Below are 13,564 nucleotides of genomic sequence, written 5' to 3' on the forward strand. Positions count from 1 at the left end.
CCAGGCGTGGCCCTACAGTATGTAGTTCCAGCGAGTGGGTGAGTGCGAGGGCGCAGACAGACATATCTGGGGCCTGGCTGGCCAGACAGTGTAGCCAAGATGACAAGCAACAAGTTCCAGGGATAAGTTAATTAATAGATGCTAAAAACGTAGTTACAGAGGAAGGCGCTTTCATGAGCTTCTGACCTATATCCATGTGCACATGGATTTGTGGGAGGCTGATGCAGGAGAACTGCAGGTTTGAAGCTAACAATCCTACATGGCAAATTCTAGATGAGCCACAGAGAAACTGTCCTAAAACCCAAAAAACAGATTAGTTTGTTGATTTATGTACATACATGTTTCAAAGAAATTCACTAACATTTCTGATACTTCCTAAAAATACTGGATCCATAATTTAGTGCAAACCTACTTCATATTATTGAGGTGTTGCCAGATGTTTCTTTGCGCAGACACAAACATGTCCTTGTGTGCTTGCATTCTATTTCAAGACCTTAGTAGTCCCTGTAGAGAGACACTGGCATTTCCAGTCTCAAGGAGCAGGGCAAAAATGAGCAAACTTTTCACATTTTTGCATAGGGTTCATTATTCAAGATGAAATGCTTTTAGGTTAATGTCTTTTGATTTTTAGAAGTATTCACACTTCTTACTCAATCGCCAGGGCTACAGAACATAGCTCTGCTCTTAATTCATGAAGCTCTTCAGTATGCAGGGGAAGGCCCACAGGGGGAGGGGAGGATAGGCAGTGTGAAAAGAATGCCTTGAGAGAAAGAGGAGTTACCCTGTGTTTTAAGTGTGTGTGTGTGTGTGTGTGTGTGTGTGTGCTCAGAGGTACCTGTGTACAACACAGGTACACAATACAATACAGGGATCAGAAGACAACTTTGGCAGCTGGTGCACATCTGTGGCTGGATTCTTGGGGTCAAACTCGGGTTATTAGGCTTTGAGATAACACACTCACTTACCTGTGCAGCCATCTCACAGTCCCGCCCTGAGTCTTCCTAATAAGCATCCTCTGGGTGGTCTGGGGGGACAACTGCAAGGGCCAAAGATAAGGGCAGAAGAGCAACAGGATAGATATGTCCTGTTAGACATTCCTTCTGAAACCAACCCACCATCTATAGGAATCACACGGTGATCTTGTTAAATGCAAATTCTGAGTGACAGATCTACGGCAGGCCCAAGATGGCATTCTTTCCAACTCCTGGAGGGTCGTGATGCTTCTGGCTCACTGGCTACAATTCGAGGGACAAGAGTCTAGACCAACCATACTCCAAGGACATGCTCTAGTCTCAGTGACTCAAGTAAAAAAAAAGTAAATAAATAAATAAAATCAAGTGTTCAGGTGTGAATAGGAAGAAGGTGAATTGTGTTGAAAGTGATGATGTGCTAGCCCTAGTCTTCCAAAACAGACAGCAAAAGGTCAAAAATATTCACAGATTCATCATTAATGGGCAGTTAATGGGGAGGTAAAGTGTCATTTCAGGCAACACGAAATACCACACAAACACCTCAGACGACTCGTGTGGCAAAATTTTCAAAGTGTTGCAAGCTGTTTGCAGGCTTGAAGTAGCAATTTACATGCATAATTAGGTGCAATCAACAGTTTTGAAATGTAATATATTTTCTGAGTCCATATTTATGTATGACAGATGCTAAAAAAAATACATGTCCCCCAAATAATTACAGGGGCAGAAGAAAGAAAATAATATTTGCATTGAACAATAGGGACCTTTAAAAGCACATGCTTAAATTTAGAAAAAAATTCAGTTGTTACCTTTTTTTTTCTTGTTTAATCTTCATCTGAGCCTTGAAAAAGTTCACAAACACATTTTGGAAGTAACAAGCGAGGAGGAAGAATATTAACAGCTCTCCCAGCTCCTGTCTGAATTGACATGCGATTTTTTTATTTCTGCAGTACAGAAGGAAAACCTGTCAAATTCAAAAGTTCCTTGCACACAACACTGTTGAGTTCCTCCCTCTCCTCGGAAGATGCCAAACACCTTTGAGAGTAATCAAGTGGTGGTAACTCCCTGTTTGCTTCCTCCTGAACCAAGGTCTTCCGATCCATGTTCAAGGAGAACGTCTATCATCTTTCTGCTCCCAGCTCCACAGACAAGGCCTTGTGCTTCGTACCTTTGTAAGCACATTACACAGATCACCTGACTTCCCTTAATAAAACTCCCATAGGAACTCTTGTTCTCAGGTGCTGGAGAGGAAGTGGAGGCAAGGACCCTCTTCAAAGGAGCAGAGCTCTCTCTTCTTTTTAGCTTTGTAGTAACTATTTTGAAAGTGGGGGCGGCCATGCCACAGCCAGTGTTAGGAGGTCAGAGGACAACTCTTCCAAGTCTTCTCTACCACACTTGGGGGGCTGGATTTGGGGCATCAGGCTAGGCTTGGCAGCAGTAGCTTTTATCCACAGGGCCATTTTGCAGGCCTCAATTTTACTATCTGGGCTCATCCATTACATGACTTAGGGTCATCAGCTCTTTAAAAATCCTATATGTCCAGGATAAGTAAGCTCGTTGTGTTTTTTGATGAGTTCCCAGTTTGGGAAATAAACTTGAAATGCAGCTTTTAGAAATAATGTAAATAAATACATAAATAAATAAATACCAACAGTGGAGATTTGGTAAGCCATCCTCCAAACTCTTTGCTTTCTCAGGGCCAGCCCACCCTGCCTTACCTGGCCTGTCTGCACTGACTAAAGCATCCACCAAATGCATGCATACTCATGCAAAAGCTTGGAGAGTAAGAAGGGAGAAATTCTAGGCACACACCTGGCATGACTTCATCCGTCAGAACGATGTTCAGTGTGTGTGCAGGATCTTCGAGGCTCTGCGGAGCACCCCAGTGGGCAGTGAAGCTTCCCACTTGTGCCAGGCACACGTTACATATGCCACACTGTGTGTTGAGGGAAAGGCCACTTTCTACCAGGGAAACACATGGATGGTTCAATTATCTTCTGGTCAGTTGGGGTCAATTTAGAACTCAAAACCAAGAACAAATGACTGGTGTTAAACAGGTTCTTCATAACTTACTTCTCCTCACTCCTGTTCCTCGGTTCCTCCCAGATGTGAAGAGTTGCTCATGCCATACCCCACGATGCACTCCCTGAGCTGACCCCCAGAAGCAGGTGGTAACTGCAGGACTCACCCTGCTCGCTCTGAGATGGAGCAGGTTGACCCAACCCAACCTAGGGCTCGTGGGCCCTGTTACCTGTTAAATGCAGCTGGGAATGTTTGGGGTTGACCTTTGGTTAAGTCTTTATTGTAGCAACCTCTCATGTCCAGAGAGGGCAGGAAGATGGTGACTTCCAGACAAGCCTGGGCAAACTCTCCATGCCCCTGCTCACCCAAAGCTGCTCTGACTCAGGGAGGAGTGAGGACTTCCTCTACTTTCTCTACAGAATTTTTGTGATTGGTGTGATTTGGAGGCTATGATGGGTGCAAATTACAGCGCTATACTTATGTGCTATGGTCCTGTTACACCCCCCGTTTTTTTATAACAAGCTTGGAGCCACCCTCTGCTCTTGCCCCTCCCCCCCCCGGGGTTGCAACATTTGACCCTGTAAAAGGTTTCTGCCAAGGGCTCTTTTCCTACCCACCTGTGATCTCTATCATGATTGCAGCGAGTCTGGTGGGTACCTTCCAGAGGAGACAGCGACAGTCAGGGGCAGCCCCTCAGGTTAAAAGGCAGCTGATGAGTTTAATGGGGCTGAAGCACAGGGAGGACTGGGGTGGAGGAGGTGCTGAGACCTGAAGACAGCGATGTGGCTGCTTGCTGGAAATGCTCCTAAAGGGAAGAGTCTGAAGTCTTCCCTGGAGCCTGAATACTGCCGCACATGCTTCCAGGCCCTCCCCACACCCAAGGCTCCTGAGTCCCAGCTCTGGTTGCCAAGGATGACACTAGCTGCCCAGAGCCAGGCCACTAGGAATGAAAGTACCAAGCCTCCCAATCCAAGCATCTCCAGTCTCATGGCCTAACTCATGAACCTCAGAGTACCTCCAGTTCTTAGGACTTGGAACTAGAAGCCAAGTCTATGAGGGCTTGGCACCTCAGGGCTCAGAACCACTGATATATTAGCCCATCAACTCCTCATTTTTATGTGAGTAGCCCAGAATTGATAGACGTGACTGACAGGGAGTCCCAATTTAAGACCTTCCAGGTCTGTCCTTGCCAACGCTGTACTTACAGAGCGCTTCACTGCCTGCCCCTAATTCACCTCCTAAAAATATGCCCAGCTTGCTGGAGAGAACTGGCCACTTGGGAGAGCAGGCGCCCAGCTGGCGCCCACCCCAGGGTATGTTGCAGTAAAAGCCTCACAGCTACACCCCACTTCCCTTACTCCTCCTCTGACCCTCCATCAGCAGACCTTGGTACCAAACTCAGCATAGTGAGACTGGTCGGATCCCTGCATCCTCTCCACCCCCTGGAGTCCCCCCCCCCCCGCCTCAGTTTTAACCCGTGATATGCCCAAGACAAGGTCTTGTTAGGTCTGTTTCCTGTGCCCGGAATTTGATCCCTGCTGCTTCTGTGCTCTGGTTCTCTAGTAGAGGGTTGCAGTCCTCACAGAGCCGCCAGCGTCAAGGCAGACCCAGGTGCTGGGCTCTGGCAGCCACAGGCAGGCACTCAGGAAGGGACTGCTCCTGCAGACACTCTTGTCTCACAGGGAAGGGGGAACCGGGGTCAGGAGGTGGCAGTCACCTGGGGTTGGGGTGGTCTCTGCAGCTACCAGCCCTCCCATGCCCCTCTGCTGGTGGTTGCTGACACCCTCATGCATAGGGTGTCCTTTCTTTGGTTGCTCTGCACTGGGCAGGGGACGGCAGATAGGGTCGGTGCCTGGTCAGCGGCAGGGGGTGTGAGAGCTCACTCACACTTGACATTCCCCATCCCTGCCAGTGTCGCCAGGCAAATCCAGCCCATCTGGTTTGCTCTTCCAGTAACTTTGTTCAAAAGGTTGGAAGGGAGGTGAAACACCCTGGGGGCGGGGGTGGGGTGGCGGGAGACGCTGGACAATCGAGGATCCCGGATCGAGGATAAGGAGAACAAGTCCCTGGGGCTGTCCCCAGGGCTGGTTGGGGCGCGCGGCTGGGAGGCGCCCTGCCACCGCCAGGATGAGCTCGGTGTAGCGGGACTGCCGGGGGGCGCCTGAAGGCCAGCGCTCCAAGGACACGCGGCCACCCCGCTCCTCCCGGGCTCCCGGGCCCAGACGCCCCGCAGCGCCGGAGCGGAGCCGCGGGGAGCGCGGGCGAAGGGTGGCAGGAGGGAGGGCGCGCGCGAGGCGGCCCCTCCTCGGCGAGCCATGCGTGCCGCGGGCCGCTGAGGAGCCGCCGGGCGCCGCTGCCAAGTCTCCGCTCGGCTTTTGTCTTGCCCTCCAGTGAATGGGAAGATGGAGATGGATGTGGAGGGAGTTTCTCCGCGCCCGGAGCCCATCCCCCGCTCCCAGGGGGCTGGCGGAGCCTGCCAGGCGCCGCCACCGCCGCCCCAGCCCCAGCCGCAGCCCCAGCGGCCGCCGGCTCAGGATGAAGTGCCGGGCGGCGAGAGTGCGGGCGCCGAGGACAGCGACGATCCCGAGGCGAGACCCAGCGGCGAGAGAGGGGAGAGCAAGGTAAGGTCCGTGGCGTGGCCGCCGTGACATCTTTTGAACCAGACGGAGGAAGACTAGTGCCGGCTGTCTCTTTAACCCCTCCGCTCCCGGCCCCCTTCCCTCGCTTGTGGGGGGTGGGGTGGCAGGTTGGAGAGGGCGTGGGGTTTAAAGGAATCCACGCCGGTAGGGAGTTTCTCAACTGGAAGGCGTGTGCAGAGAGAAGTCTGCTCGCTCTGGTTTCGGTGTTCAGCGCTGTGAGCAGGGCAAGTCGTGGTACACGCGATGCGAGGCTGAGGGCAGGGCTGAACCCGCGGGAGGGGCAGTGCTTAGACTTGGGCTTCACGCGCCTGGGTCTGGGGCGGGGGTTGCCTCCCGACCCGGCCAGGGGCTTCCCAGACTCTTTCAGGGGAGGTGACAGGCAGCTGCCGGTGGGAGCAAAGTTTGACTGTTCCGCGTTGGGCACGGTCTGGCCTCCGGAGCCCTGGGCTGGAGGTGGTCCCCCTCGGCGGGCAGCCTCCTCTCCGGGAGGGCTGGGACCCAGTGCCCGGCAGGCAGCAGAGCCCTGCGAGTCCTTTGCAGCCCTGCTGTGTCATTGTAGCCCCGGGGAGACCTGCGCCTGGCTGACTGTGTGGAGTTCTTTAGGTAATTGAATTCCGGTACGAAATGGCTCGGGTGTCATTCTCTGGTGCTGATGTTTCCTCCGCTGAGGAGATTGTACAGTAGAGGAGATGGCCCGGGAGAGGGTTCCTCGGTAACATTCGGGGAGCGTGCTTGTCCCAGCTGGCTCTGCCGCTGCCCCACGCTCCGAGTTTACTTTGGTGGAAGCTAGTTGTTTAGTTCCATCGGTGTCGAGTGCGCACATGTGTTTGTTGAAGCGTTTGGAGAGCAGCTGCTAATATTGAGGAAAAGTTGGTTCAGCAAATCAGAATATTGCAACCCAAGAAGAGTCGATCTACTTTATCTCCACGCTGGCTTAAGTAAGGATGTGTGTGGGCAGAGCGGCTTCCCTTAGGTAGAAGCAAGGCACATCTGGAATGCTCCTCCTTGGGAATACCGTGATTTTCCTTGGACCTCTGCTAAGACAACAGATATTAAACAGATACCCGGAGCATGTGGGGATCACCCGAGTGTTGTCGTTCTGTGTCTGCAGACAGATCCTTAAGTTTGGATTTGCAAATGCTTAAAATTGCTTCTGCATTTTGAAACCCGAGGTAAGAATCAGGGTTGTTGTTTATTGTTATTTAAATGGTAAGATACGCAGGAGTTTGAATCTGAACACACGCCCAGGCATACTAAAGCCGGGCGCCTTACGAGTGGATATAAGATTTACATTGTGCAAACTATATGAATTTTCATCCTCTGATATCCCCAGCCTTCCAGTCGATCTTGATTTTATGAATATTTAATCCTGTCACGGCTGCATACTTACTACTTGAAAGCCTGTGCCCAGGTTTATGGAAAACCCTAACTGAACATCATATCACCTAACTGAACGTTAGGTCTCCCCTGCAACGCTGGTGTGGAGAGTAATTAAAATCTCCAGCCAGTGCGGTGCTGCCGTCGCTGTAGCGTGGGCTCCTTTGCCCTGAGCGTGAGAAGAAACCCCTGCCATCAGCAAAAAAATCTGTGTGTGTTTGTTTCCCTCCGCTGCGCTGCGTCGACTGTCTAATGTTCTGCCTGCTGAGGAGCGAGGAAAGCGAAGCTCTAGAAATACACACCAGGCAAGGAGAGGACTGAAAGCCAGTTGATTACATTTAGTTAATTAGTGTGTTCGGATAATTGAGGATCGCCTCGATGTGATTTGCTGCATGTCTGCCTGCAATTTATTTTTTGAGGTGGAAAACAAAAATACTACCCCCCCCACTCCAGGTGTTTGTCCTAAATTATGAGGCTTCCTTCTCCGAACCTAGAAATCAGCTGTGCTAACCTTCGCCCCCGTGGTCCTCCTTGCTAGTGATTGTGAGAGTCGGAGGATGGCTGTTAGGCTTCAAGCCTTAATGACTGCTTTTGCTTTTGATGGAATGTGAAGGCAAACTACAATTTCTTTTCTTAGCAGATCGTGGTTATGAGTGGAAAGACCTACTGGTGTCTGACTAGACTGCTGTAGTTAAATGTAAATGGCAGAAACCTAGGCTGATGTGGGCCGTGGGCTAGTGAGGCTGGTGGGTGAGACAGGTAGATCGCCACACTGGGCTCAAATGCCGTCATGTGCAATGCGTGTATTGGCCTATAATGTTTTCTTTGCGTTTAGGAGAGTAATTGGAATTTAAAAAAGTCTTTACTTAACTCTTCCTTCACACACAAGGGCATCACTAATAAGTGACGTAAGAGGGCACACCCTGGAAAACACGGTGTTTGCAGGGTAATGAGAGTTGTTTCTGTTTGCTGGGTTTGGGTGTCTTACGTCACCCAGGCAGGCCGTAAACTCACCACACAGTAGCACGTGACCTCGGACTTCAGAGCTCCTGCCTCCGTCTATCAAATGCCAGGATCACACGTATGCAGCGCCACACCTAGCTGTGTTTTGACCCTGCCTTGGGTAACTTACCTCCATTGTCTTATGGAAAAAGCAGCATGGGGGCTGACAGTCATTTCTGTATTGTTGGATGTTAACTATAGGTCATATATCATCATAAGGTCTCTGAAACACAAGGGTAGAATACTGGTGTGTGTGTGTGTGTGTGTGTGTGTGAGACACGCATCATGTATGTGAAGTTCAGTTGGTTTCTCCTGCTACCCTGCGGGCTCTGTGGGTCCTGGGGTGTCAGCTCAGGTTGTCATGCTTGGCAGCAGATGCCGTTACTCACTCAGCCATCTTGCTGGCTTAAAGGAGACTTAGAAAAACGAGTTTCATCTTGTTTCTCGTCTTTTCTATCTTGTAGGAGGGCCACATGGTTCTTCTCTAGCAGCTACTTTTGAAGAAACTTTGCAGCAGCTCCAGATCACACTGTGCCTCCGAAGACACAGCAGAGCCTGAGCCGACTGTCTTCCTCTGCCTTATCATTAGGACTTTACTGAAGCGGGGTCCCCTGCCTCTGTGCAGACCACCGCGTGCTGGCCACCTGGGGTGACCTGGTGTGATATTCCCTCCCCTGTTATTGCAAGGCCTTCCTCCTCACCTCTGAAGAGGTTCTAAACTTGGCAGGTCTCTTTTGTTCTGGTCTTAAGAACGAAGATTGAAAATAGTCTAAGGGAGAAACCTGCAAATCCCTGAAAGCTGATCTTGATGTAAAACACCTGACCTCAAGACTTTCTTGCCAAATTTCCCAGGGGCACCGAGTATCTTTTGTGTAATGTAACACTCCAGGGTATTCCTCCCCCTGCCCCCGTGTTAACAAGTTACTTACACAAATGTGTAAACCTTTCTCCTGGTGGTCCCGTATGGGGCATAGGGATGCTTCTTAGGTTCCCCATCCATCTCATTCACTGCATCCTCTTTCTCATTCTCTGCCTTTGCCTCCCCACACGCGGCGCTCCTATAACAGAGAGTGGTGCAGGCATGAAGTGCTTGGAGGAGCTTCCTGCTCGCCTCCTGCCTCAGTGAGCGGGACAGCTGCACCTTCCTGTGATCTTGGCCTGGAGGAGCTTTGAATCTGGCTACCAGTAGTACTTGGCTGATGAAATTGACTTCTGTTCTCCCTTTAGCTACATCCTATTAGTGACAAGGTCTGAGGCTACACCCTTCAGGGTGCAGCTATAGTGCGTCTAGTATTCTGTCCGTCACTGGGATTTTTTTTAAGTCTTTCAATTTGAAATAATTTTGGATTACAGTTTTTAAAGTAGAGATGTTTTCCCTCAGATTCCTCTATTTTTAATATTTTAAAACACAGTTAGTGTTCCATAAAACATGGACTGTGTACATTGTGGAGGAGAAAGTACCATTTGAATAATTACCTCAGCTTGTCACCAAACTCTGTTTGGGTGGGTGTGTAGCACATCAGTGTTTTTTTCTGTGTAGCCTTGGCTGTACTTGAACTCACGCAATCCACCTGCCTCTGCCTTCCTGAGTGCTATGGTCAAAGGCATGCACCACAATGCCTGGCTCCAGAAAGGATTTTTAAGGAGACAGTGATATCTCAAGTAGCAAGTCAAGGAGAATGTTGGTAAATCAGAGCAGCTTACGTAGGCTCTTGACTCTTGAGTGATGTTGTAGGCATGAGAAACCACAGAGGCTTTCAAGTGTTTTTACTGTTAACCAGCTGGACTCTGATTTCTGGCCCAGACCTAGAAAATCACTTTTATGTGTTATTTGTGAAGTCAGAGACCTGAGTTGGCTCATGGCTCCAACTTTCCCTTCCTGTTTCTGACTTAAGATAGGCCTTAACGCCCTACACCTTCACCTTTGCACCTGTGAAGTAGGTGTAATTATAGTGTCAACCACCAGTGATTATTGTATGGCTTGAATGATAAACGCCACAAAAAATTTTAACTCACAACTCTCCGGGTAATGATAGTCAGTGTTGTTAATACTAGTTTGATTTTTACCATTACTGGGGTCCATGGTTTGAAAAAGGAAGGTGAGCTGAGAATTCAGGTTTCCCTCCCAGAGGACTCTGGGGCAGGCAGTGACCAGGCAGACTCATTCTTTGACAAACCACGTTGGTGCTCTCTGACTTGCTTTTGTCCTTTGGGCCATGTGGTGTGTGCTAACTGGTTAAACGCTGTCAACCTCACACAGCTTAGACTCACCTGGTAGAGAGTCTTCCTGAGGACTTACCCAGATCAGGGTGGCTTTGTGGGGATTCCTTGGGGAGGGCAGACTGCCTGGATTGTTAATTGCTCCGGGAAGAGCCAGCCACTGCGGGCAGCACCATCCTCTATGCAGCGGGTCCTGAATGGTATCAGAACAGGGTTGGCTGGGGTAAGCAAGGCTGTACTCCTGTCTGTATGTGATGTGACTAACTGCCTTGAGACTCTGCTTTGAGCATCCCCAGGTGATGGGCGTGGGGTTGTAAAACCACACATACCCTCTTTCTACTTGCTGGAGTTTATCACAGCCTCGGAGCTGAAGCTAGAGCTGTGCCCAGGTGCTTTTACGGAAGAGAAGTTAGTGAAGAGTTCTCCTCACTTCTCAGCAGGCTGCTTCCCTGTCCTGCCACCAGGGCCAGCCAGGACGGGATTCCTTACTCTGTCCACGCTTAGCCTCAGGCCTGTATGTAAGCAATGTATCTGGTGCATTTCCCTGCTGTATATATCTTGGGAAGAACAGGGAGCAGATTTTTAGACTTACAAATTAATAGTGTAATATTTTTTTTAGTGTTATAGTCTTTCGGTTGCAGATAACAGAAATATTCAGTTGGAGTAAAAAATGTGTTCTGTTGTAGGTGATCATAAAATCAGAAGAAAAACGATAAGCTGTGCTTTGTTAAATATAGTTGAGCTCTTGTGAGCAGTAGGTAATGATGGAGGCTGTCTCTTGAGCTGACCCCAGACTCTGCATTTATGCCACTGAGTGCTGTGACAAAATGCCCAAGAGAAACCCAAGGGGGCGGAGACCCACTTCGGCCCACAGTTTCAGAGGTGTCCATCCATCACGGCAGGCTCCTAGAAATCCCTGAGATGCTTTTGTTAGATCAAGGATACAGATGTTAGTGAACAAAACACCATCATCACTTTTCTCCTAGAGAGAGAAGGAGGGAGAAGAGGAGAGAGAGAGAGAGAGAGGAGAGAGAGAGAGAGAGGCTCAGTCGTGAATATCTAGTAACACTGTGTGGCCTATCACTTAAAGAGAAAGGAAAAGGCAGTTTCTTGCTTACATATCCACAAGGAGAAAGAGTTTTTGTCCTTTTAGTGTGTGTGTGTGTGTGCAAGTGTGTGTCTGTCTAGAGGCTAAAGGAAAGAGTTAGGCATCTGCTTCTATCACTCACTCTCCATGGTGTTTCCCTTAAGACAGCATTTCACGCTGAACCCGAAACACCATTCAGTCTAGGCTGGCTGGCCAGTGAGCTCTTGGAATCTGCCTGTCTCCGCCTGCCAGTGCTGGAGTCACAGGCATGCCCAGAAGTGCCTGGCTTTTGTGCGTGCTGGGGATTTGAACTCAGATCCTCATGGTTACCCAGCAAGTGCTCTTATTTAGGTAAGCCCAGTTCTTCCTGTCTGAGTCTTAATTAGGAAACTGGGTGGGAAGGTGGGACTTGCTGAGCCTGCTCCTCTGTCAGGTTCCTCCCACCCCACATTTGGGAGCAGGTGGGGGAACTGACCTTCACATGATTAGTGCTTTGCCAAAAGATAGAGCTGCTGCGCGCCGCCCTTACCCGAGGACAGACTTTCAGACGGCCTGAGTTAAAAGGCCTTCTCTTCTTAGGGAATTCCAGGCTCCTGAGTTCTGTGTGGTTGAATGAAATATTTAGGGTTTGCTTCAGCTTTAGAATTATTAGAGTTTTTTTTTTTCTTTTCTTTTTACCTCTAAACTGAGATTAGCACACACATGAGTTGAACAGATGATATAAGAATGAATGTAGTTGCAACCTAATTGTTTCAAATATAGACCGTTAATGGTACATGTGTCCACTGGGATAAAAGTTAACTTGCTTTTGTCTGCTGGAAAATTAAAGCAAATTGATTTCTTGTTTCAGTTCCTAAAGTCTTTTCTCTAATGTGCAGCTTCCTGTGTCAAGACCTTTCTGTCCTCACACTGACCTTAACTGACCTGAAGAGGTCTGCTACAGGCAATGCTATTTTTCACATGTGTGCTGTATACTTGAGCATCTTTTGGATATATGCTTAGGAGTGGTATAGCTGAATCTTGAGGTAGTACTGTTCCTAATTGTCTGAGAATGATTTCCAAAGTGGTTGTACAAGTTTACATTCCCACCAGCAGTGGAGTAGGGTTCCCCTTTCTCCATATCCTCTCCAGCATGTGTTGTCACTTGAGTTTTTGATCTTAGCCATTGTGATGGGTGTAAGGTGAAATCTCAGGGCTGTTTTGATTTGCATTTCCCTGATGACTAAGGGCTTTGAGCATTTCTTTAAGTGTTTCTCTGCCATTTGATGTTCCTCTACTGAGAACCCTGTTTAGCTCTGTCCCCATTTTTAATTGGATTACTTGATTTGTTGCTGTTTGACTTCTTGAGTTCTTTACAAGGCTGCCCACTCTCTCCACAACTCTTCAACATAGTACTTGAAGTCCTTGCTAGCGCAATAAGACAATTAAAAAAGATCAAGGGGATTCAGTTTGGAAAGGAAGAAGTCAAAGTATCACTATTTGCAGATGATATGATAGTATACATGAGTGACCCTAAAAACTCTACCAAGGAACTCCTACAGCTGATAAATACATTCAGCCAAGTGGCTGGATACAAAATCAACTAAAAAAAATCAGTAGCCCTCCTGTATACAAAAGACAAAAGGGCTGAGAAAGAAATTAGGGAACAACACCCTTCACAACAGCCACAAAAGACATAAAGTACCTTGGTGTAACTCTAACCAAGCAAGTCAAAGACTTGTATGAAAAAAACTTTAAGTCTCTGAAGAAAGAAATAGAAGAAGATACCAGAAGATGGAAAGATCTCCCATGCTCAGGGCTTGGCAGGATTAACATAGTTAAAATGTCCATCTTACCAAAAGCAATCTACAGATTCAATGCAATGCCCATCAAATTACCAACACAATTCTTTACAGACCTAGAAAGAAAAATTCTCAACATCATATGGAATAACAAGAAACCCAGAATTGCTAAAACAATCTTCTACAATAAAATATCTGGAGGTATCTCCATCCCTGATCTCAAGCTGTACTATAGAGCAAGAGTAATTAAAAACTGCATGGTACTGACATAGAAACAGAATATAGCTGAATGCAATTGAATAGAAGACCCATAAATAAACCCACACACTATGGACACCTGATTTTTGACAAAGATGCCAAAACCATACAATGGAAAAAAGATAGTGTGTTCAACAAATGGTGTTGGTCTAACTGGATGTCTATATGTAGAAAAATGCACATAGATCCATACTTATCACCCTGCACAAC

General features: G+C 48.4%; 1 protein-coding gene and 1 long non-coding RNA gene across 13 annotated transcripts in view; both read left to right on the forward strand.

Moving 5' to 3' along the window:
- The first annotated feature begins 5,129 nt into the window (after positions 1 to 5,129).
- Positions 5,130 to 13,564, forward strand: part of Rbms3 (RNA binding motif single stranded interacting protein 3) — a 1,270,324-nt gene continuing 1,261,889 nt past the window's right edge. For 4 of the 11 annotated variants that reach the window (XM_060385093.1, XM_060385097.1, XM_060385101.1 and 1 more), the window contains exon 1: positions 5,132 to 5,611. In XM_060385093.1, the coding sequence (XP_060241076.1) occupies positions 5,393 to 5,611 (219 nt within the window). In that variant the 5' untranslated portion in view covers positions 5,132 to 5,392. Of the gene's footprint in view, positions 5,612 to 13,564 lie in introns of all 11 variants that reach the window. The other 7 variants (XM_060385091.1, XM_060385094.1, XM_060385098.1 and 4 more) reach the window with 4 other exon arrangements.
- The window catches only part of LOC132654635 (uncharacterized), a 173,783-nt gene continuing 165,890 nt past the window's right edge, over positions 5,672 to 13,564 (forward strand). Inside the window, exon 1 of one of the 2 annotated variants that reach the window (XR_009592288.1) lies at positions 5,672 to 6,232. This is a non-coding gene — a long non-coding RNA (uncharacterized LOC132654635). The other variant, XR_009592287.1, reaches the window with a different exon arrangement.

This window comes from Meriones unguiculatus, chromosome 6 (genome assembly GCF_030254825.1).
Source record: "Meriones unguiculatus strain TT.TT164.6M chromosome 6, Bangor_MerUng_6.1, whole genome shotgun sequence".
Lineage (NCBI taxonomy): Eukaryota > Metazoa > Chordata > Mammalia > Rodentia > Muridae > Meriones > Meriones unguiculatus.